General features: G+C 36.3%; 4 protein-coding genes across 4 annotated transcripts in view; 3 read left to right on the forward strand and 1 right to left on the reverse strand.

Annotated features, from left to right (window-relative positions):
• Nucleotides 1–23712, reverse strand: part of LOC129247155 (pancreatic lipase-related protein 2-like) — a 73441-nt gene that overhangs the window by 37601 nt on the left and 12128 nt on the right. The gene's annotated exons all lie outside the window — the stretch shown is intronic.
• On the forward strand, nucleotides 1267–2365 carry LOC129247158 (phospholipase A1-like). Its single transcript, XM_054886122.1, has 2 exons — nucleotides 1267–1317; nucleotides 1389–2365. The coding sequence occupies exons 1-2, from the start codon at nucleotides 1278–1280 to the stop codon at nucleotides 2363–2365; spliced, it is 1017 nt and encodes a 338-aa protein (XP_054742097.1). The 5' UTR covers nucleotides 1267–1277.
• Nucleotides 14903–16040, forward strand: LOC129247156 (pancreatic lipase-related protein 2-like). Its single transcript, XM_054886120.1, has 2 exons — nucleotides 14903–14953; nucleotides 15025–16040. The coding sequence occupies exons 1-2, from the start codon at nucleotides 14914–14916 to the stop codon at nucleotides 15999–16001; spliced, it is 1017 nt and encodes a 338-aa protein (XP_054742095.1). The 5' UTR covers nucleotides 14903–14913; the 3' UTR covers nucleotides 16002–16040.
• On the forward strand, nucleotides 17461–21599 carry LOC129249398 (phospholipase A1-like). The gene is made up of 3 exons (XM_054889197.1): nucleotides 17461–17524; nucleotides 17770–18083; nucleotides 20613–21599. The coding sequence occupies exons 1-3, from the start codon at nucleotides 17461–17463 to the stop codon at nucleotides 21561–21563; spliced, it is 1329 nt and encodes a 442-aa protein (XP_054745172.1). The 3' UTR covers nucleotides 21564–21599.

Consider the following 23712-nt stretch of genomic DNA (forward strand, 5'->3'; position numbering starts at 1 on the left):
GCTCGTAATTAACTGTTACAGTATCGGCATCGTAAACACCATTCAGAATTTCGGCGCCCTAGCTTGCATTCTCGCCTTTGTCAAAGAAAAACTGTAAGATGTACCAAATTTTCTCTTTGTTGACTTCCATTGTTAACACTCTGTAACTCACAACTGAATGGAATAAACAAAAAAAAGGCAAAAGATTTGTTTAGTGTGAAATGTCACCTTCCCGACTAGAAAGTTTGGTGAGGCGGTGATTAGGAGCAAATAAGGCAGACCGCATTCCAAATTTGCGCCCCATAAGGCAGCCAAACTAGGCTTAAGTCTCGAAAGGTATCGCCACACTTCTGCCTCATTAGGCACAGGATCGAAAAACCGAACTTCGGTAATACTCCGGATGCCCTTCTACAATTCAGTTAGGGATTCCAATTTATGCCTAAGCGAGACACTGCCACAGATTTTCGTGACCACAACCAAATTTGGTATTGTTCTGGCATGCCAATCTTTGCCTTGCCTAACGTGGGCCTGGTAAGGTAATAGTGAGGCGTGCCTCAGTAAGGCCTGTCTAATTCGGGCCTAACTGATTCTTCGGCATGCCTCACTGTAATTCTAGTCGGGTTGACAAAGAGCATAAACTATAAATTGTTTGATCGATACTTTCCGAGACATCGATCAGTACAGCCATCTACCGAGAAAATAATGGTGCCCCATACTAGTACATATGTATTACAGGTCGAAGCCCGTAAAAATTTGTGTATGCAATTTACATAAAGAGCGATGGTCCGGTCTTGAACGCTGCAGAACTGCGTTATGTGACAAGACCAAACAGAAAACTGTCGAACTTTCAGCATATGACCACCATGGAATCAATTTATCGCTTGAAATCAAATTGTGAAATCAACAAATCCTCAAAAATTAGACAGTAGTGATGAATTAATTATCGCAATAAAAAGCTTAAGCACTCATACATACACACATACCTATTAATAATAACAACAAGCTGCTAAATATGTTATATGGGTCCTTAATTTATTAATTATGATAAGAAAAGTACCAGTTTCCACCAATGGATTAAATTCGTTAAAAGACATTCTGTTTCTGTAAGATTTTATGAAATGATAAGATAGCTTTAACTCCTCGTATTGTTTACCACAGCAGATATTTCTAAAGTCATATATTTATGCATTTAAAAAGTAAATGGGCATAACTAAATTGGACAAGAAAATTTTTGGTATAAAAATCAGTGGAGCAGCCATTTGATTATATTGTTAATTTGGAATATCAGAAGAGCAGTCATGAAGGCAGCGATCGTTTTACTACTAGCAGTTGCAGCAGGTATGTGACTTAACGTCCAATACTAAACACAAAAAATATCCTCCTTTTTTCTTTACTTGGCATCACCACAGCTGTGGCCACCCCTATTGCTGAGCAGAGAATATCTGGCGAAGGTGGTTGGTATGTGCCCCAACTGGATGGATCTTTGCAGTGGATGACTGAGGCTGAAGCCGAGGCATTGAGTGAAACAGCAACCAGCCGTGCCTCTGCTACACTTTATTTCCATTTGTACACCCGCGAGAACCCAACTACTGCGGATACTCTGGACACCGATGACACCGAATCTTTGCAGAAATCCCACTTCGACAAAGATTATCCTACAATAATCATTATTCATGGTTGGCAATCCGACTTTGACTCCGATTTGACAACATTGATCCGTGATGCGTATTTCTCCAAGGGTTATTACAACATTATTGCAGTAGACTGGAGCGACAAGGCGCAAAGTCTCAATTATGCTGCCTCTGTGCTGCGTGTTCCTGGTGTTGGTAAACAAGTAGCTGGATTTATTGACTTTTTGTACACGGACGGTGGTTTATCATTCGAGTCCTTGCATTTAATCGGTCACAGTTTGGGTGCTCATGTATCCGGTTATGCAGGAAAGAATGTGAAATATGGAACCATTCAGCAAATTACTGGTTTGGATCCTGCTTTACCATTGTTCAGTTATGATGAGCCCGCAGAGCGTTTGAACCAAAATGATGCCGTCTATGTTGAGTCCATCCAGACTAACGGTGGTGTGTTGGGTTTTTTGAAACCAATTGGCAAAGGAGCTTTCTATCCCAACGGTGGCAAGAGTCAACCTGGTTGTGGAATCGATCTTGTCGGTTCGTGCGCTCACTCACGCTCATATATATACTATGCTGAAGCTATTGGCAGCGATAATTTCCCATCTATAAAGTGCGGTGATTATGAAGAGGCTGTTAGCAAGTCTTGTGGTCAAACTTATTCTTCGATTCGCATGGCCGCCACCAGTAACTTCGTGAGTGCTAATGGTGAGTTCTATGTTCCAGTGAACACGAAGACTCCCTTCGGTATGGGTAGCTAAATCTTCACAGCTTGTCTGATATTCAGTGTAAACGTTGTAAGAATATTGGGTATACATAAATAAAAACCAGATATATTTTGAAAAATATTAATATAAAAGAGTTTCTTATCTGATTTATTGATAGATTAGCATCTTTTGAGATTTTTCTCTAAAAAATTGTCTCAGGGAAAAACCAAGAAACCGAAGTGAAAAGTTCTTTTATTTAAAACAGTGGGTTCTGCTGCTTCTTTTTGTGAGAAAAACAAATAAATAATCTTTTGATATGAAATGAGAGAAAATATGGAGTAAATGGGGTGTAAAACATTTGAGTGCCAAGCTGTTCCAAGGTGGCTGAAAGTATCTGAAGTTTTATAATTTTTGCAAATGGCGTCCTCGGTCAATCATATTTGACACTTGTGAACTAGACAGCTGCAGTATACAAAAAGGGCGACCATGAACATTTCTATCACTAGAAATCATTTTTGTACTTAATAATTAGAAAAAAGTTATTAAAAAAAATAGTGATTAATTTTGCGCCACCTTGTATAATATTTGAATTAGTTCGATAATATTAAAAATAATTATTTATGCTTTAACTCTTTCCGTCTCGGTGGTTAGCGTTGCTAACCACCTATTTTTTTTTTTTTTTTACGACGGTTGGGGACATTTATGTTTTTAATTTTGGACGAATATTGATTATTGCTTCCTTTTAAGTGAAGAGGACGCTAATAGCTAGAAATACACCCACCACGTGTTGAGAAAATTTAAAGTAAAAATCCGTGGCCGCGCGTTTTTGTGAAAGCTAGAAGTAAAAATTCATAATAAATTCAATAACGCAATTTATGGTTTGATTTTTGTGCAAATTTAGTTCTTGTGGAGTGTTTGATACACAGTGGTTGCTTTCTCGCTTAAATTTCGATTATTTTACGAATATTTCTTATAATCAGTGGTGGTTAGCAACAGTAACCACCGTGACGTAAGTGTACCTAGAATTTGCTTTTTATACGGTCACTATGAGTGGGACTTTCTTTGGTATTTACAATATTTTGGGCAATTATTTCAATAATGCAACTATCATTGACGCAAAGGGAAGTTGAAGAATGTTTGTGTGAAGATTTACCTTCAGGACCTGATTGTGAAGCCAGTTCCGATGAGGATGAAAATCTAGACACGCCTGAGTGGCCAGTGTCAAAATCGATATTGGATGTGTGTGGGGCAGATGCACAGAATATCCATGAAGAGCTATTCATATCATACCATTATCAAACTTTGTAAGTCAGAATAATAATGTTAGCTCTACGATCTTGCAGCCACCTAAATGGAAAGGACCTTCTCTATGGATATACCTGGCGAGTTTGTTGAGAGTGTGGGCTTAGCTGATCATATAATCAGCTTGGAAGATGTAACACCACTCCGATTGTTTCGCATGTTTTGAACAGAGGACTTGGTTGAGGTCATAAGCTTTCAAACTAACCTATACGCAACACAAGAAGGTAAACCTTTTTCTCCTACCAGTCCTTCTGAAATACAAACTTTCTTGGCCATAAATATGGTGATAGGTATAAAAAGCTACCGACAAAGATTACTGGTCTTCTGCTCCTGATTTACGTGACTCCTACATTTCCTCTTGTATGCCCCTAAATCGCTTCAGCTGGCTTCTTGGACGCTTGCATCTGAATGACAATAATCTCATGCCTGCTAGAAAGCATTTAGACTATGATAAGTTATATAAAGTCCGTCCTATGCTTGATTCTTCGCCGCAACTTCAGAAATAATTATAAACCATCCGCTGTAAAGAAATACAATAGCAATATGAACTTCGTTGATAAATTCGATCAATTAGAAGCCTGTTACTCCATCGACCGAAAATCCCAAAAGTGGTGGCACCGATTTTTTTTTTTCATTTCTTGGATTGCTGCGTTATCAATAGCTATATAGCTTACAAAGAGCTTCTGATTAACAGACCTCATTTAGATTAGTTGACATTGAAGGACTTTCGCCGCTCAATTTATCAGGGGCTGTTATCACCTTGCTACGTAAACAAGCGAGCTCCAGGAAGTTCCGCGATCAGCAATGGATCAAGCCCAAGATCTCCTGTACCAGTTGCTATAAAACGGTATAAGCCTAGCGTGCCTGCTGAAATCCGCCATGAGAGTAATCGACACCAACCGCTTAGAGGCACACCTAGAAGATGCGCCTTTTGCAGTACCAAAAGCGTCCCTGTCCGCACAGTATGGCAATGCAGAACATGCCACGTTCCTCTTTGCCTCCGAAAAGGAAAGACATATTTTTCAGATTTTCACAAGAAATAATTGTTTGTAAATTTATTACCAAATTTTGTATTGTCTTTTTTCTAAAAATAAATAAAAAAGTGAAGTAATTGAGTGCATTAGTTTTAATAAATTTTTGTACCCTTCAGTCATGGTGGTTACTGGTGGTGACCACCTTGTTTCTCAAAAACCTAACGATAAATATTTTTTTTTTTTGCATTCGTGTGTTACTTGTATTCCATATTCACCAATTAACAACAAAAAATAAATTTTTTATGTCGTAGTAAAGAGCGCGACGGAAAGAGTTAATTTTTGCTTTGTTTTTTCACAGCTAATTATATTTGTGAACTGATTGTTTGATCCTCAAAGTTTTTCCAAATACGTTCCTTGGTTTTGCTTACAACTGACATGATTTGAGCTTTGGAGACAATACCAGTATGTACAGTTGGGATTTAAATTTGAGAAAATGTGACCTCGATGAATTTTGTCTGTCCCTCAATTTTTTTTAATTATTAAAAAATATTTCCCTATACAATTTTCTGAAAATTACAAGATTACAAAAAAGTTTTGTGAATAAAAACTATTTTGGTCTTAGTTGGTCAAAAATACTAGTATTTGTGTGTAAGGATATGTAGCTCGATGGAGAGAATAATAGGGTGGTGCCGCTCGTGGTACCATTGCTTTGCTCTCAGCGAATTTTACAATATCAACTGATTTTCGTGGCGTCACCCTTGGGGGTCAATGTGACCAGATTGCTTTTAGGTAACTTGATTCGGCAGTTTGTTTTGTTTCTATCCTTGATGTTTTAGTTCTTACTTCGTGACAGTTTTCTAGCCTCTTCTAATTAAAATGTGAATCCATCCAAACTTGCGGTGGTAAGTTGGGTTTCTTGAAACCAATTGGCAAAGGAGCTTTCTATCCAAACGGTGGCAAGAGTCAACCAGGTTTTGACATTGATCTTGTCGGTTCGTGCGCTCACTCACGCTCATACATATATAGCGTTTTTCAATAGGTGCGCTTCAACTTTTTTCCGATATGGAGGGCGAACGACGCAATATTTTTTATTTTTCGCTTGTCATTTGTAAACTTCATTAGTATACATTTCATCATGGAACGCTACACACTTGAGCAACGATTGCAAATCGTGCAAATTTTTTATGAAAATAATCGTTCTGTTGCGGCTACTTTAAGAGCATTTTTTCCAAAAAATCATCTTCAGTGATGAAGCTCACTTTTGGCTCAATGGCTTTGTCAACAAGCAAAATATGCGTTACTGGGCAGAAAGCAATCCACACGTGATTCATGAGGCACCGTTGCATCCCGAAAAAATCACTGTTTGGTGCGGTTTACATGCCGGCGGCGTAATTGGCCCATATTTTTTCGTTGACGAGAACGATCGCCACGTTACTGTGAATGGAAATCGATACCGCGACATGATAAACGATTATTTTGGGCCGTAATTGAATGGTATGGACTTAGACGACATGTGGTTTCAACAGGACGGGGCCACAAGCCACACAGCACACGTTCCAATTGATTTGTTGAAGAGTAAGTTCGATGAGCGCATTATTTCCAGAAATGGACCGGTCGAATGGTCGCCGCGCTCGTCTGATTTGACGCCTCTAGACTATTTTCTTTGGGGTTATGTGAAGTCATTGGTCTACAGCAGTGGTCGCCAACCCGTCGATCGCGAGCTACCGGTAGCTCGCAAAGGCAATTCTGGTAGCTCGCGCTGCTCACGTTGCAAAAAATCCAAAAGTCTGAAAATCATACCAGTATTAGCAAATTTCAGAAATTTTCATAATAAATAGATAAACAGCGGCAACACTGCGGTAAGCGATTTCGCGCCGACAAACACGACGCGAAGTCGCGTCTCCGTTCTAGGAATTTTTTGGCTTTATATTATATACTAGCGGACCCTCTGCCTGCTTCGCTAGGCATATCAAAATTAAGAATGAATAATGAACACTCGATTTAAATTCACTCTATGTGTATTTATTCTTTTTTTAGAATATAAAATTAATGTTAATTTTAAACTTAAACTAACGCAAAGCCTTTTCGTAAACTACATTTTTTGTTTTGCCCTGAGTTGTGGTATAAATAAACAGAACTGATGGTTTTCCTACACGTGAACATGATACATATAATTGTCCGTGGGAGAAGCATGGATATTCTAAGTCAATTCCGCATAATTCTAGCGATTGTCCTTGTGCTTTGTTTATTGTGTTTGTTTTAATCTATCTTGCTCATTACGTTGTATACGTTCTTCAGGTGAATGGCCTGAACGTGATCTGGCTATACGTTCCCTTTGATTTTGGTTTTGAATTTCTCGCTCTTCTTGTGATTGATTTTGCCTTTCATTTGATCTATTTTGCGTTCTAAGCGACCGACGACCGATATCATTTATTCGCATTTGAATTTAATCAAAAAAACATGAAAAACTCACAATGTGCATTACAATCGCTAACAACAACAACGAAACCACCGTTTTTTTATTTTCACTGATTATTAAAATTTTACGCACAATATATTTTATTTTTATACATTTTTTCCCAAAAAAAAAAAAACAACAATGAAAAACGCACTTTAAAATTGTTGACCACTCATCAAATGGTTTTGATACAGCTGATTATTTTGACCTCAGTATATCCAGTAAACAAACTGTGGTGAAAGTCCTTTATAAGGACCAAGTTTATAGTGGTGAAGTTTTAGGTACAACACAAATTTCTGTACGCAAGGTTGGCCTTGGGCAAAAATAAAGTAATCTTTAGAAATCATAAAAAAAAAGTTGCAAATTTTATAATAGATTAATTTCTTAAAGAAAAACTAATACATGCATTTACTTGAATAAGTAAACACCAAAAGTATACTAAAATGACTATTTAATGCGTTGTTTGATACAAATTTATATTATTGCTCAAAACCCTCTGCGCGCTGTCGCTGTCTTTTTGTTTCTGTATCGCATCGCGGTGAATTCACGTTTTTCAGAAAGTTGGCAACAGAAGAAAATTGAAGAAAGTACATATTTTGCTCATATTTGTTATTTTAGTTGTTAAATGAAAATGTGTTTCAGCAATTTTTTAATGTTGCAACTATTCTTTGGCTTTGAAACCGCTTACACTCACAAAATAATCCAACTCTTTTAAACACACATACAAATTTAATTATTTATTTTGGTTTTTCCACTCGTCAAAGCAGAACATAAGGTTGCATTATTTAATTATTACCTAATACAAACTTGTTCCCTTTTAACAATGATAATATTACTATGTGAAATATGCATTTTTGTACTATATCCTGAGCATTTGTCTTCAGCGCTATACCTTTATCTCATAAACGTACGTTTGCCCATATAAAATTGACTACCTAAATGCATGAAAAAAATGCATAACTTTTTCGAGTATATATACATACAGGAGGATTTATTTTTTACATTTTGCTCGTCGGCTTTGAACTTCGAAAAATACAGTCTTATGGTTATTAATGGAATCAAATATATTTAACGAATTTTTATTTTATCTAAATCATAAAACGTTCAAATGAAGCTCAAAATATTTTTCCAGTTTAAAAAAAAGCAATGTGCTTTGATGCCGTGTCACGCATGCATAAAAGGGAAACAAAAGAGAGGACAACTATTGCGTTACGAATAATACAGTCCCATACGTCACTCGACATCGAAGCAATGTTATTCATGTCTGTGTATATTCTATTCATTCGCGTGTATTCTCATTCCGTATACCTAATGTCCGTATAAGGGAAACACGCAAATATTGCATTTTTCACACTTACACAACGCACGCATACTTTTACCGATTTCTTTAAAACTTCACATAAACCATCTATGGACCAATACCAATGATCTGTGAAAGTTTGATTGAAATCGGTGAATGCGTTTAGGCGTGAATCGGCGACTAACGAACACAAAAAAACGTCTCCATTTTTATATATAAGATACGCAACATGATGCAAAGAATAATGAGATGGCGCCCATCGTGGTCCCGTTACTTTGCGCTCAGCGAATTTGACAACTAGTTACGTGATTTTAGCTCCAGTATGGCCAGATTACCATTTTCGCAACTTGATTTAGCATTTTTTTTGTTATTTTTATTATTTTTTGTCTCGGAGTTTTAGTTCATTCCACATGACATTTTTCTAGCCTATTCTAATTAAAAGTAATGTTTATAATTTTGTAAAATATACATTTTTTAATAATTATTTAAATAATTCACTCAGTTTTATTTAGCTTTACTTTTTTTAACATCTGGTGGCATTGCCGGCGATTGCCGGTGTTGTTGGTGTTCTTCTGCTTTCGGCAGTCAAATCTCTCTCTCGCTACTGCAGAGTTGCCTAGCTTTGGATATAAAAACGCACTAAATGTCCATTTAAAGAAAATAAAAAACGAAATTTTTATTGTGTTACTTAAAGAACTTTGTATCGTGACAAATTGTCTGTAGAATGTGCGTTTTTTTACAATAAATAAATGTGTTATGCTTATGTACAATTTAATTTATGAGTTTTTTTTGTTAAGCGAGACTCTTTTATTAAGGGAACGACTTTTTTGCTATATTTGAAGTTATGTAACTAGATAAGGTACTCTTTTTGTAAAAATGTCAGTATGGTTTCTTTAGTATTTTCTGATATTTTGTTGCTTATTTTTACTATGAATACACCTCTTGATGCTCTATGTCTCTCTAAGGATTGATGACCGGAAGAAACGATTACACCTCTATGGTTTTAATTCGCATTCAATAAATTCAAAGGCTTTTTAAAATGTGTAAAAAGGTTTTCAATCTTAAGAAGAATTGAGAGAGGGGCATTTAATATTTTTGTATAGCCTTAAATGGAGCCAAAAATTAAATTTGCACTTTCAAATTATCAAATTTTATAGGAGTAAAAAAATTTTCATTAGCACTAAAATCTTCTCAGAGTAGCCTTTTTTAAACTTCTTTTGTATTATAATACAGTTTTTTTTTTAACCTAAAGTTTCGCTAGCCTTAAATTAAAAACAAAAAGAAACAAACACCAAACTTAAAAATTGTCGCATTTTCGGTATAAAAAAACACTAAATTTATTGCGAAGAGCAAATGGTTGGCAATACTGCACAACTCAGCAAACGTGACGTCACGTACGCTCTGATGGGCGCAATCTTGTTTCTATCATTCCTGTATACGCAATGCACGTCGACATTGCGCTCAGTTTAATACTGAACGGCATTATCAACGTTCTGCGTGCAGCGGTTGGGTTAGAGTTCGAAACATTATGGCAAGCAGTAGTAAGAAGGCGAAGACATACCATTTCCATTCGGAATGGGAAGAACAATACTTCTTCACAGAAGTTAAAGGCAAAAGTGTTTGTTTGTTATGTAATACATCTGTGTCAGTTCCTAAAAAAGGAAATATTGAGAGGCATCATAAAACTGTACAATCGAATTTTGAGAAGGCATTCCCGTTAAATTCTGTCACCAAAAAAGAAAAACTGAAACATTTAAAAATCCAGCTAATTGGACAACAGTCAATATTTTTGAAAACAATCGACAAAAATAAGGTTGCAACTGAAGCATCTTATCGTGTTTCCCAGATATAATAATTGCACAAAAGAAAAAAACCTTATGAAGACAGGGAAATCATAAAACAAGCATTTTTGGAAGCTACAGATTCTTTATTCGCCAACTTTAGAAATAAAGACGAAATAGTGTCTGCTATAAAATCTATGCAACTTTCTACTAATACAGTGATGAGGCGAGTAGAAGTAATGAGCAATGATATTTTTTTTACAGTTAAGAAGTGACTTAGATAACTGTATTTATTTTTCACTGCAACTGGATGAATCAATAGATGTAGTTGACACCTCACAGATGGCCATATTTGTCAGGATGGCTTTTAGTGATTTTACAATTAAAGAAGATCTTTTGAAGTTTATTCCACTCAAAGGGCATACTACTGGGCTAGAGCTGTTTTCTCATTTAAAAAATCTCATCTCTTCTGAGAAAATTCCAATATCAAAAATGGTAGGCCTGACAACTGACGGTGCTCCAGCTATGGTGGATTGTGATAAGGGGCTCGTGGCGCTATGTCATAAGGATGAAAGTTTTCCACAATTTCTTAGTTACCACTGTATTATACATCAGCAAGCATTATGTGGAAATTTTCTAAACTTGAACAACGTTATGAAACTGGTGGTGAAAATTGTGAACAAGATTAGGATCAAGCGTTACAAAGAAGATTATTTAAAACCTTGGCTGATGAAATTGACTGTCAATACGGAGAGCTACTTCTTCACTCTGAAGTGCAATGGTTAAGCAGAGGACGAGTGCTCAAACGTTTCAATGATGTCCTGCCTGCTATACTCCAATTTTTCAAAGAACGCGATGAACCGATTCCTGAACTGGAAAATTCGACTTGGCTCAGAGATTTTGGTTTTCTTGTGGACATTACAGAGAAATTAAATAAGCTTAACTTGCAGCTTCAAGGCAGGGATAAAGAATTAGCGGAAATGATTTCTGATATAAATGCATTTATTACAAAACTTGCATTTTGGGAACAAAACCTAAAAAAACGCGATACTAAGCATTTTCCTATTCTTTCCGAAAATGTATCCAAAAAACTATTAGAGCCCTATGACAGTAAATATCATATGGAAATAGTTTCTAACTTGAAGGAAAACTTCAAAAATCGTTTCAAGGATTTCAGCAAAATTGCTTTAGTGACGCAATTTGTTGTTTCACCCTTCATGGACATTGATATACAACAGTTTGCAACTTGTGTTATGAACAACTTTGGCGAAGACATTGCTGTGACAGAAAGGGAACTGATTGCTTTTCAAAGTGACTTGACTTTAAAATCCTTAGGTTCAAATACAAAATGTATATGGACTTTAGTAAGTAAAGAGTAAAGTAAAAGCGTTATTCAGTTCAACTTATTTGTGTGAATCTTCTTTTTCCAATATGAAATTTATTAAAATTAAATACCGCAATCGGCTTACAGATATACATTTGGATAACTGTATTCGAATGACTGTATCAATGACACTGCAAATATTAAAAAAATTATTGATGAGACAGAATGTGAACCTTCTCATTAAATATGCTCTTTTTATCTGCCCATATTTTATTTATATAATAATGTACTATTACTGTTTTGTTGTTTTTTCAAGTCGCTTGTGATTTGCCATTATGACTGCAAAAAATTTTGTTACGATTGATAGGTGTGAACATGGATGTAGTTATGCATAAGTATAAGCACTATAAGTTATAAGTTTATTATATATATATACAACGTATATTAGTAAAATAAATACATGTATTGTATGTCGAATATAACTGTGTATTATTTAATTTATGTTGGCTTGTGCAAGTAGCTCGCTGTTTATTTCAAAATCTTGAAAGTAGCTCAACACATTGAAAAGGTTGGCAACCACTGGTCTTTAGTAACAAGCCGGCGACGATTTGTGAGCTCAGAGCCAATATTGAACGCGAAATTGCTGGAATTTCGGCCGATTTATGCAAAAGAGTGGTCGAAAATTGGGTTCAACGATTGGACTTCGTAAAACGTGCACGCGGTGGTCATGCAAAAGAAATCGAATTTCATACTTAAATGTATATGTTCAAACTCGATAATAAAAAAAAATTAGTTAAAAAAGTCAAACCGTTTGTGTTTTATTCAAAAAAAAAGTTGAAGCGCTCTTACTCAAAAACGCTTTACTTTGCTGAAGCTGTTCGGAAGGATGATTTCCCATGTATGAAGTGCGGTGATTAGGAAAAGGCTGTCGGAAATAATTGTGGTATGAGTTATTCTTCGATTCGCATGGCCGCCACCAGTAACTTCGTCAATGATTTTGGTGAGTTCTACGTTCCCGTAAACGAAGTGGCTCCCTATGGAATATTTTTGAAAAATATTTAAATAACGTTTAGATTCAAATTTAATTTTGACTTAATTCTTAAAGTTAGAGTTCCATAGCTTTCCAAACACTAAAGATGTGCACAGCAGTCAGAGCTGCTCTATTAATCTGAATTCAACATGTCAACATGCGTTCTAATCGTCAGATCTGTTGGTCCTCCATATACCTATGTATGTGTATGTATGTATGCATGTTTTTAATTTCGAAATTAGGACACTCTGACCGGTAGGTATTTTGGCCATGAATAAAATTTTTATGTAGTGCTCACTTCACTAACTTTAAATGATTCGAAATTCCGGATCCTTTTCACGCATTTCAACGACCCAATCAGCAAAGACATGACGTTGTTGATGATCGGTCGGCTTGAGTTCTTGTGTTAACTGGACTTTATAGGCCTCAAAGAATGGATAATCTTGGGTTTTCTTCAACACTTTCGAAAACAACATGTTTTCGGCTGTTCTTGAGCGACGTGCACGGGTTTTATTCTTCACATTACTAACTTGTCCCAACAGCTCGAATTTTTTCACCAATTTCTGTATTGCGGTCCGACAAGGTGCTTCACGATTACCCAAAAACGTTCGAGTGTTACCATATTTATTATTTATATTTCCATAAAGTAGGTCCAATGAAATAACTGTTTATTTGAATTTAATGTTTTATTAATACTTTTTGTATATTGCTTTAAGATGAGATCTACATCTCCTATAAGTAACCGAGCCACAGTCGAGCAACTCAAATAAACATTTCTTTTGCAGCTTGCCGCTCAACTTTGGTCATAGGAAACCTCACCTGCGCTCAAAACACGGAGCGGTTTATTGAATCTGTTACACGATGTATGCTTAGGCAGAATTTAGAATTGAATTATAATAACTTAAAGGTTACAAGATTTACCTGTTTTTTAGTCGAAATCGCTATTATTCTGGAACTTCTAAGTTAACTGTGAAGCTGAGAAGTTAGGTGCTCAGCAGAGTCTGGAGTTAACCAGAATATTTTTTTGGAACTTTCCTGCAACCAAATGGAAAGGATTATTCCCATTCCGGAGCAAATATCGCTCCACTGTTTGTGGGCTCCCTACCTCCTTTTCACGCAATAAGTCATAAGCCATAAGGCGGCCACCGTAACCGAGTGGGTTGGTGCGTGACTACCATTCGGAATTCAGAGAGAACGTAGGTTCAAATCTCGGTGAAATACCAAAATGAAGAAAAACATTTATTTTCTAATTGTTTCTTCTAAAACTTGGAGAAAAAGACGTTCGGTTGATGGTCGGTATTATTACAGGACACAATCCATGGGGTCAACATATGACCACTATTGGGATCATTGAGGAGCCGATTTGCCTGTCTTGCTTAGAGGAGGCGGATGGCACAGAGCATTTTCTGTGTGAGTGTCCCGCACTTGCTAGAGCAAGGTTACGAATGTTTTGTTCCGAAGTTATGAGAACTAGTAAAATTCGTTCTTTCGAACTGGATGATATTTTCAGATTTATCAAAGAATCTGGAAAATTCTCATAGGTCTCATTACCTCTATTCTTCTATTCTATCCTATCTTTTTTCTTCTGTTACTTCTCTGCTTTCCTCCTTGCCTAGCAACCCTTTCACTTTTCAGAGCTTTAAATACATTGGGCTTTTTAGCCTGAGTGTTTTAGGAGTTACCAAATCTCTCGGTACTTCTTGGCACGACCTTCCATTTAAATTCCAAGCCTTCCGCTTGTTCTGCCAACTGCTTCAAATACCGCATCGAATACTTTCAATTCTGAACCGTTGCTACCTATATGTAGGACATGACTTAGTGATCGGAGCTGCTGGATCTTATTTGCTGATTTTTGTGTAGGTCGCTGCAAAGATCACAGTTCAGCGTTCTGTTGTAAGTGAAATTAGCAAATCTTCGGTGGAGTTTTTCTCTTGTCATCATCAAAGTTTCTGCCCAATACAATAGTAAAAAATCTGTGCTTGCAGATTTCACTGCTGGGTAATGGCTCAAAGCAATTTATCGCTTGAAATCAAATTATGAAATCAACAAATCCTCAAAAATTAGACAGTGGTGATGAATTAATTATCGTAATAAAAAGCTTAAGCACTCACACATACCTACTAATAGTATATTTTATGACAACTAGCTGTTAAATATGTTATATGGGTCCTGAATTTATTAATTATGATAAGAAAAGTACCAAATTATATTAAATTCGTTAAAGGACATTCCATTTCTGTAAGATTTTATGAAATGATAAGATAGCTTTAACTCCTCGTATTTTTTACCACAGTAGATATTTCTAAAGTCATATATTTATGCATTTAAAAAGTAAATGGGCATAACTAAATTGAACAAGAATATTTTTGGTATAAAAATCGGTGGAGCAGCCATTTGATTATATTGTTAATTTGGAATATCAGAAGAGCAGTCATGAAGACAGCGATCGTTTTACTACTAGCAGTTGCAGCAGGTATGTGACTTAACGCCCAATACTAAACACAAAAAATATCCTCCTTTTTTCTTTACTTGGCATCACCACAGCTGTGGCCACCCCTATTGCTGAGCAGAGAATATCTGGCGAAGGTGGTTGGTATGTGCCCCAACTGGATGGATCTTTGCAGTGGATGACTGAGGCTGAAGCCGAGGCATTGAGTGAAACAGCAACCAGCCGTGCCTCTGCTACACTTTATTTCCATTTGTACACCCGCGAGAACCCAACTACTGCGGATACTCTGGACACCGATGATACCGAATCTTTGCAGAAATCCCACTTCAACAAAGATTATCCCACAATAATCATTATTCATGGTTGGCAATCCGACTTTGACTCCGATTTGACAACATTGATCCGTGATGCGTATTTCTCCAAGGGTTATTACAACATTATTGCAGTAGACTGGAGCGACAAGGCGCAAAGTCTCAATTATGCCGCCTCTGTGCTGCGTGTTCCTGGTGTTGGTAAACAAGTAGCTGGATTTATTGACTTTTTGTACACGGACGGTGGTTTATCATTCGAGTCCTTGCATTTAATCGGTCACAGTTTGGGTGCTCATGTATCCGGTTATGCAGGAAAGAATGTGAAATATGGACGCATTCAGCAAATTACTGGTTTGGATCCTGCTTTACCATTGTTCAGTTATGATGAGCCCGCAAAGCGTTTGAACCAAAATGATGCCGCCTATGTTGAGTCCATCCAGACTAATGGTGGTACGTTGGGTTTCTTGAAGCCAATTGGCAAAGGAGCTTTCTATCCCAACGGTGGCAAGAGTCAACGTGGTTGTGGAATCGATCTTGTCGGTTCGTGCGCTCACTCACGCTCATATATATACTATGCTGAAGCTATTGGCAGCGATAATTTCCCATCTATAAAGTGCGGTGATTATGAAGAGGCTGTTAGCAAGTCTTGTGGTCAAACTTATTCTTCGATTCGCATGGCCTCCACCAGTAACTTCGTGAGTGCTAATGGTGAGTTCTATGTTCCAGTGAACAAGAAGTCTCCCTTCGGTATGGGTAGCTAAATCTTCGCAGCTTGTCTGATATTCAGTGTAAACGTTGTAAGAATATTGGGTATACATAAATAAAAACCAGATATATTTTGAAAAATATTAAAAGAGTTTCTTATCTGATTTATTGATAGATTAGCATCTTTTGAAATTTTTCTCAAAAAAATTGTCTCAGGGAAAAATAAGAATCCGAAGTGAAAAGTTCTTTTATTTAAAACAGTGGGTTCTGCTGCTTCTTTTTGTGAGAAAAACAAATAAAAAATCTTCTGATACGAAATGAGAGGAAATATGGAGTAAATGGAGTGTAAAACATTTGAGTGCCAAGCTGTTCCAAGGTGGCTGAAAGTATCTGAAGTTTTATAATTTTTGCAAATGGCGTCGTGGGCCAATCATATTTGAGACTTGTGAACTAGACAGCTGCATTATACAAAAAGGGCGACCATGAACATTTCCATCACTCGAAATCATTTTTGTACTTAGAAAAAAGTTATTAAAAAAAAAGAGTGATTAATTTTGCGCCACCTTATATAATATTTGAATTAGTTCGATAATATTAAAAATAATTATTTATGCTTCAAGTTTTGCTTTGTTTTTTCACAGCTAATTATATTTGTGAACTGATTGTTTGATCCTCAAAGTTTTTCCAAATACGTTCCTTGGTTTTCCTTACAACTGACATGATTTGAGCTTTTGAGAGAATACCAGTATGCACAGTTGGGATTTAAATTTGAGAAAATGTGACCTCGAGGAATTTTGTCTGTCCCTCAATTTTTTTTAATTATTATAAAATATTTCCCTATACAATTTTCCGAAAATTACAAGATTACAAATAAGTTTTGTGAAAAAAAAACTATTTTGTTCTTAGTTGGCCAAAAATACTAGTATTTGTGTGTAAGGATATGTAGCTCGATGGAGAGAATAATAGGGTGGTGCCGCTCGTGGTACCATTGCTTTGCTCTCAGCGAATTTTACAATATCAACTGATTTTCGTGGCGTCACCCTTGGGGGTCAGTGTGACCAGATTGCTTTTAGGTAACTTGATTCGGCAGTTTGTTTTGTTTCTACCCTCGATGTTTTAGTTCTTACTTCGTGACAGTTTTCTAGCCTCTTCTAATTAAAATGTGATATGTGATTAGTTAAAATGTTAAATGTGTGTGGCCAAGGGAAATCTGAATTTTTGGAAATCAGACGTTCGCCAAAAATTTCACGCACTAATTAAATTTGCACACATTGGAGACTTGTTCGATATTTTGGGTGAGTAATTCGGAAGGCTTTACAGCAAAAACAATTACGCATAATTTCAACGCTTTAGGGGGCAAACTCGGGTCTCCATTTTGTCGCTGTTCAATATAATTGGCACGTGCAATGTGCTGAGTTAGTTAAGGTGATATTCGAAGGTTTTATCGATAACTTGCGCAAATTGTCTACAAAATCTAATTAATTCAAGAATAACTTGACATCGCAAAATATTGAAATGGATAAAGTTAAAGCTAATTGGGAAAAACTGCGTACTAAGCACATCACAGTCTCGAGTGTTTGTATGAGCGATAGAAACCCAAATGTATGAGGTATAAAAGATTTCACAACTCAAGTCTCGCCGGTCAAAATTACGCCAACTGTTCTGCAACTCAAAGGAAAAAAAATGGTTGAAAGTGAATGAAAAAAAATTGCACAAAATTTGAGCGTTGAGAGGAAGCCGAGGCATTGAGTGAAACACCAACCGGCCGTAGCACTACTCGATTTTATTATTATTTGTACACGAACGAGAACTCTACCACTGCAGATACGCTTGCTACAGATGACACCGAATCTTTGCAGAAATCCCACTTCAATCAAAATAGTCCTACAAATGCTCTTATATCCGGTTTTGCTGGTAAGAATGTGAAATATGGAGCCATTGAGCGAATAACAGGTTTGGATCCTGCCTTACCGTTGTTCAGTTATGACAAGCCCGCAAAGCGTTTGAACCGAAGTGATGCCGCCTATGTTGAGTCCATCCAAACTTGCGGTGGTAAGTTGGGTTTCTTGAAACCAATTGGCAAAGGAGCTTTCTATCCCAAAGGTGGCAAGAGTCAATCTGATTGTGGCATTGATCTTGTCGGTTCGTGCGCTCACTCACGCTCATAAATATACTTTGCTGAAGCTGTTCGGTAGGATGATTTCCCAATGTACATATGAAGTGCGGTGATTGGGAAAAGGCTGATGGAAATAATTGTGGTATGAGTTATTCTTCGATTCGCATGGCCGCCACCAGTAACTTTGTCAATGGTTTTGGTGAGTTCTACGTTCCCGTAAACGAAGTGGCTCCCTATGGCAAGGGTGAATAAATTTTGCCCATTTTCTCTGATGTTCAGAATAAAAAATTATGAATATACTTTAATAAAATAATATTTTTGAAAAATATTTAAATAAAGTTTAGATTTGAATTTAATTTTGACTTAATTCTTAAAGTTAGAGTTCCATAGCTTTCCATACACTAAAGATGTGCACAGCAGTTAGAGCTGCTCTATTAATTTGAATTCAACTTGTCAACGTGTGTTCTAATCGGCAGATCTGCTGGTCCTTCATATATGTATGTATATCTATGTATGCATGTATGTTCGAAATCAAGACACTCTGACCGATAGGTATTTTGGTCATGAATAAAATTCTTCTGTAGTCCTCACTTCACTAACTTTAAGCGATTCGGAGTTCCGGATCCTCTTCACGCATTTCAACGACCCAATCAGCAAAGACACGACGTTATTGATGATCGGTCGGCTTGAGTTCTTGTGTTAAGGGGATTTTATAAGCCTTAAGACCCAAATCTGTAATGATGTTTATGGAATGCCTAATTTCAAAGAACGACGAGGAATGGATAAACTTGGGTTTTCTTCAACACTCTCGTAATGTTTTCGGCTGTTCTTGAGCGACGTGCACGGGTTTTATTCTTCACATCACTAACTTGTCCCAACAACTCGAATTTTTTTACCAATTTCTGTATTGCGGTCCGACAAGGTGCTTCACGATGACCCAAAAATGTTCGAGTGTTACCATATTTATTATATTTCCATAAAGTAGGTCCAATAAAGTAACTGTTTATTTGAATTTAATGTTTTATTAATACTGTGTGTATATTGCTTTAAGATGACATCTACATCTCCTAGAAGAATCCGTGCCACAGTCGAGCAACTCAAATAAACATTTCTTTTGCAGCTTGCCGCTCAACTTTGGTCATAGGAAACCTCACCTGCGCTCAAAACACGGAGCGGCTTATTGCATCTGTTACACGATGTATGCTTAGGCAGAATTTAGAATTGAATTATAATAACTTAAAGGTTACAAGATTTACCTGTTTTTTAGTCGAAATCGCTATTATTCTGGAACTTCTAAGTTAACTGTGAAGCTGAGAAGTTAGGTGCTCAGCAGAGTCTGGAGTTAACCAGAATATTTTTTTGGAACTTTCCTGCAACCAAATGGAAAGGATTATTCCCATTCCGGAGCAAATATCGCTCCACTGTTTGTGGGCTCCCTACCTCCTTTTCACGCAATAAGTCATAAGCCATAAGGCGGCCACCGTAACCGAGTGGGTTGGTGCGTGACTACCATTCGGAATTCAGAGAGAACGTAGGTTCAAATCTCGGTGAAATACCAAAATGAAGAAAAACATTTATTTTCTAATTGTTTCTTCTAAAACTTGGAGAAAAAGACGTTCGGTTGATGGTCGGTATTATTACAGGACACAATCCATGGGGTCAACATATGACCACTATTGGGATCATTGAGGAGCCGATTTGCCTGTCTTGCTTAGAGGAGGCGGATGGCACAGAGCATTTTCTGTGTGAGTGTCCCGCACTTGCTAGAGCAAGGTTACGAATGTTTTGTTCCGAAGTTATGAGAACTAGTAAAATTCGTTCTTTCGAACTGGATGATATTTTCAGATTTATCAAAGAATCTGGAAAATTCTCATAGGTCTCATTACCTCTATTCTTCTATTCTATCCTATCCTTTTTCTCTTGTCGTCATCAAAGTTTCTGCCCAATACAATAGTAAAAAATCTGTGCTTGCAGATTTCACTGCTGGGTAATGGCTCAAAGCAATTTATCGCTTGAAATCAAATTATGAAATCAACAAATCCTCAAAAATGAGACAGTGGTGATGAATTAATTATCGTAATAAAAAGCTTAAGCACTCACACATACCTACTAATAGTATATTTTATGACAACTAGCTGCTAAATATGTTATATGGGTCCTGAATTTATTAATTATGATAAGAAAAGTACCAAATTAAATTCGTTAAAGGACATTCCATTTCTGTAAGATTTTATGAAATGATAAGATAGCTTTAACTCCTCGTATTTTTTACCACAGTAGATATTTCTAAAGTCATATATTTATGCATTTAAAAAGTAAATGGGCATAACTAAATTGAACAAGAATATTTTTGGTATAAAAATCGGTGGAGCAGCCATTTGATTATATTGTTAATTTGGAATATCAGAAGAGCAGTCATGAAGACAGCGATCGTTTTACTACTAGCAGTTGCAGCAGGTATGTGACTTAACGCCCAATACTAAACACAAAAAATATCCTCCTTTTTTCTTTACTTGGCATCACCACAACTGTGGCCACCCCTATTGCTGAGCAGAGAATATCTGGCGAAGGTGGTTGGTATGTGCCCCAACTGGATGGATCTTTGCAGTGGATGACTGAGGCTGAAGCCGAGGCATTGAGTGAAACAGCAACCAGCCGTGCCTCTGCTACACTTTATTTCCATTTGTACACCCGCGAGAACCCAACTACTGCGGATACTCTGGACACCGATGATACCGAATCTTTGCAGAAATCCCACTTCAACAAAGATTATCCCACAATAATCATTACTCATGGTTGGCAATCGAACGGAAACACCGCTTTGACAACATTGATCCGTGATGCGTATTTCTCCAAGGGTGATTACAACATTATTGCAGTAGACTGGAGCGACAAGGCAAGTCTTGGTTATGCTGCCTCTGTGCTGTGTGCTCCTGATGTTGGTAAACAAGTAGCTGGATTGATTGACTTTTTGTACACGGACGGTGGTTTATCATTCGAGTCCTTGCATTTAATCGGTCACAGTTTGGGTGCTCATATATCCGGTTATGCAGGAAAGAATGTGAAATATGGAACCATTCAGCAAATTACTGGTTTGGATCCTGCTTTACCATTGTTCAGTTATGATGAGCCCGCAGAGCGTTTGAACCAAAATGATGCCGTCTATGTTGAGTCCATCCAGACTAACGGTGGTGTGTTGGGTTTTTTGAAACCAATTGGCAAAGGAGCTTTCTATCCCAACGGTGGCAAGAGTCAACCTGGTTGTGGAATCGATCTTTTCGGTTCATGCGCTCACTCACGCTCATACATTTACTACGCTGAAGCTATTGGCAGCGATAATTTCCCATCTATAAAGTGCGGTGATTATGAAGAGGCTGTTAGCAAGTCTTGTGGTGAAACTTATTCTTCGATTCGCATGGCCGCCACCAGTAACTTCGTCAGTGCTAATGGTGAGTTCTATGTTCCAGTGAACACGAAGACTCCCTTCGGTATGGGTAGCTAAATCTTCGCAGCTTGTCTGATATTCAGTGTAAACGTTGTAAGAATATTGGGTATACATAAATAAAAACCAGATATATTTTGAAAAATATTAAAAGAGTTTCTTATCTGATTTATTGATAGATTAGCATCTTTTGAGATTTTTCTCAAAAAAATTGTCTCAGGGAAAAACAAGAATCCGAAGTGAAAAGTTCTTTTATTTAAAACAGTGGGTTCTGCTGCTTCTTTTTGTGAGAAAAACAAATAAAAAATCTTCTGATACGAAATGAGAGGAAATATGGAGTAAATGGAGTGTAAAACATTTGAGTGCCAAGCTGTTCCAAGGTGGCTGAAAGTATCTGAAGTTTTATAATTTTTGCAAATGGCGTCGTGGGCCAATCATATTTGACACTTGTGAACTAGACAGCAGTATACAAAAAGGGCGACCATGAACATTTCCATCACTCGAAATCATTTTTGTACTTAGCAAAAAGTTATTAAAAAAAAAGAGTGATTAATTTTGCGCCACCGTGTATAATATTTGAATTAGTTCGATAATATTAAAAATAATTATTTATGCTTTAATTTTTGCTTTGTATTTTCACAGCTAATTTTATTTGTGAACTGATTGTTTGATCCTCAAAGTTTTTCCAAATACGTGCCTTGGTTTTGCTTACAACTGACATGATTTGAGCTTTTGAGAGAATACCAGTATGCACAGTTGGCATTTGAATTTGAGAAAATGTGACCTCGATGAATTTTGTAATCCCGTAAGAATGAAGAGCTTCATTATATTGGCTACGGTGCATCAGAATGAAATAACGAATGGCGTCAGAATAAAATGAATTGATACCTTGAATTTTTTTTAATTATTAAAAAATAATTCACTATAAAATTTTCCGAAAATTACAAGATTACAAAAAAGTTTTCTGATAAAAAAACCTATTTTTGGCTTGGTTTGCCAAAAATGCGAATATTTGTGTGTAAGGATATGTAGCTCGATGGAGAGAATAATAGGGTGGTGCCGTTCGTGGTACCATTGCTTTGCTCTCAGCGAATTTTACAATATCAATCAGATTGCTTTTAGGTAACTTGATTCGGCAGTTTTTTTTGTTTCTACCCTCGACGTTTTAGTTCTTACTTCGTGACAGTTTTCTAGCCTCTTCTAATTAAAATGTGATATGTGATTATTTAAAATATAATTTTTTCAACATAAAAAATGTAAAATGTGTAAATTTTTTTTTTTTTTTAATTAGTTCAATAATTCGCTCATTTCTATTTAGCTTTACTTTTTTTATCATTTGGTCATATTGTCGGCGATTGCGATTATTGTTGGTGTTGGTGATTAATCGTGTGTTATAGTATTCGTGCATGCGTTATATGTGTGTATGCATTTCTTTGCTTTATTTAGATTGTTTTCGAAATTTGCTCGTCTTCACTCAAGTCTTTAATCAAAATTTTTATTGAATTACTTAAAGAACTTTGTATGCATGACAAATTGTTTTTACTGTGTGTGGTTTTTAAAATAAATATGTTTTGCTCATGGACTGTATTAAAAAAAAAATTCGATCCTCGTGTTTAAAAATTATGTTAAGAGAACTTCTTTAAAAAAGGCCGAAAAACACTTTTTTGCTATTTTTGAGTTAATGAAACAATTCGGCCGTTATGATTTTTTCAGTATTACCTGCTATTTTTGTTTTTACTATGAATTCACCTCTATGGCTTTAATTTGCATTCAGTAGATTCAAAGGATTTTTAAAGTTTATAAAATGGGGTTCAATGTTGAGAAGAGTTGACTAAAGAATATCCAATATTCTTGCATAACCTTAAACGTAGCAAAAAACGCGATTTGCGCTTTCAAAATATCAAATTTTATAAAAATCAAAAAATTTTCAATAATACTGAAATCTTCTCAACATAGGCTTAAATGCAAGAATGGCCTTTTTTTAATTATAAAATTATAAATTTTTTTTAAATTTACAATTTTGGTAGCTTTAAATTAAAAAAAGAAACAAACACCAAACTCAAACATTTTCGCATTTTGTTTATAAAAAAGCATTCAATTTATTGCAAAGACCAAGGGGTTGACAATACTGCACAACTACACTAATATGACATGTACTCTCTGATGGGCCCAATTTTGTTTCTAACATTCTTGGATATGCAGCCAATTT

This window comes from Anastrepha obliqua, chromosome 5 (genome assembly GCF_027943255.1).
Source record: "Anastrepha obliqua isolate idAnaObli1 chromosome 5, idAnaObli1_1.0, whole genome shotgun sequence".
Lineage (NCBI taxonomy): Eukaryota > Metazoa > Arthropoda > Insecta > Diptera > Tephritidae > Anastrepha > Anastrepha obliqua.

Bases quoted from the DNA above. Each gene is read 5' to 3' on its own strand.
- LOC129247158 (XM_054886122.1), top strand. From the start codon at position 1,278: ATGAAGGCAGCGATCGTTTTACTACTAGCAGTTGCAGCAG. The intron at 1,318-1,388 runs GTATGTGACTTA...GCATCACCACAG, and splicing joins ACTACTAGCAGTTGCAGCAG to CTGTGGCCACCCCTATTGCT.
- LOC129247156 (XM_054886120.1), top strand. From the start codon at position 14,914: ATGAAGACAGCGATCGTTTTACTACTAGCAGTTGCAGCAG. The intron at 14,954-15,024 runs GTATGTGACTTA...GCATCACCACAG, and splicing joins ACTACTAGCAGTTGCAGCAG to CTGTGGCCACCCCTATTGCT.
- LOC129249398 (XM_054889197.1), top strand. From the start codon at position 17,461: ATGGATAAAGTTAAAGCTAATTGGGAAAAACTGCGTACTAAGCACATC. The intron at 17,525-17,769 runs GTATGAGCGATA...CTACCACTGCAG, and splicing joins CATCACAGTCTCGAGTGTTT to ATACGCTTGCTACAGATGAC. The intron at 18,084-20,612 runs GTCGGTTCGTGC...CCTATTGCTGAG, and splicing joins CTGATTGTGGCATTGATCTT to CAGAGAATATCTGGCGAAGG.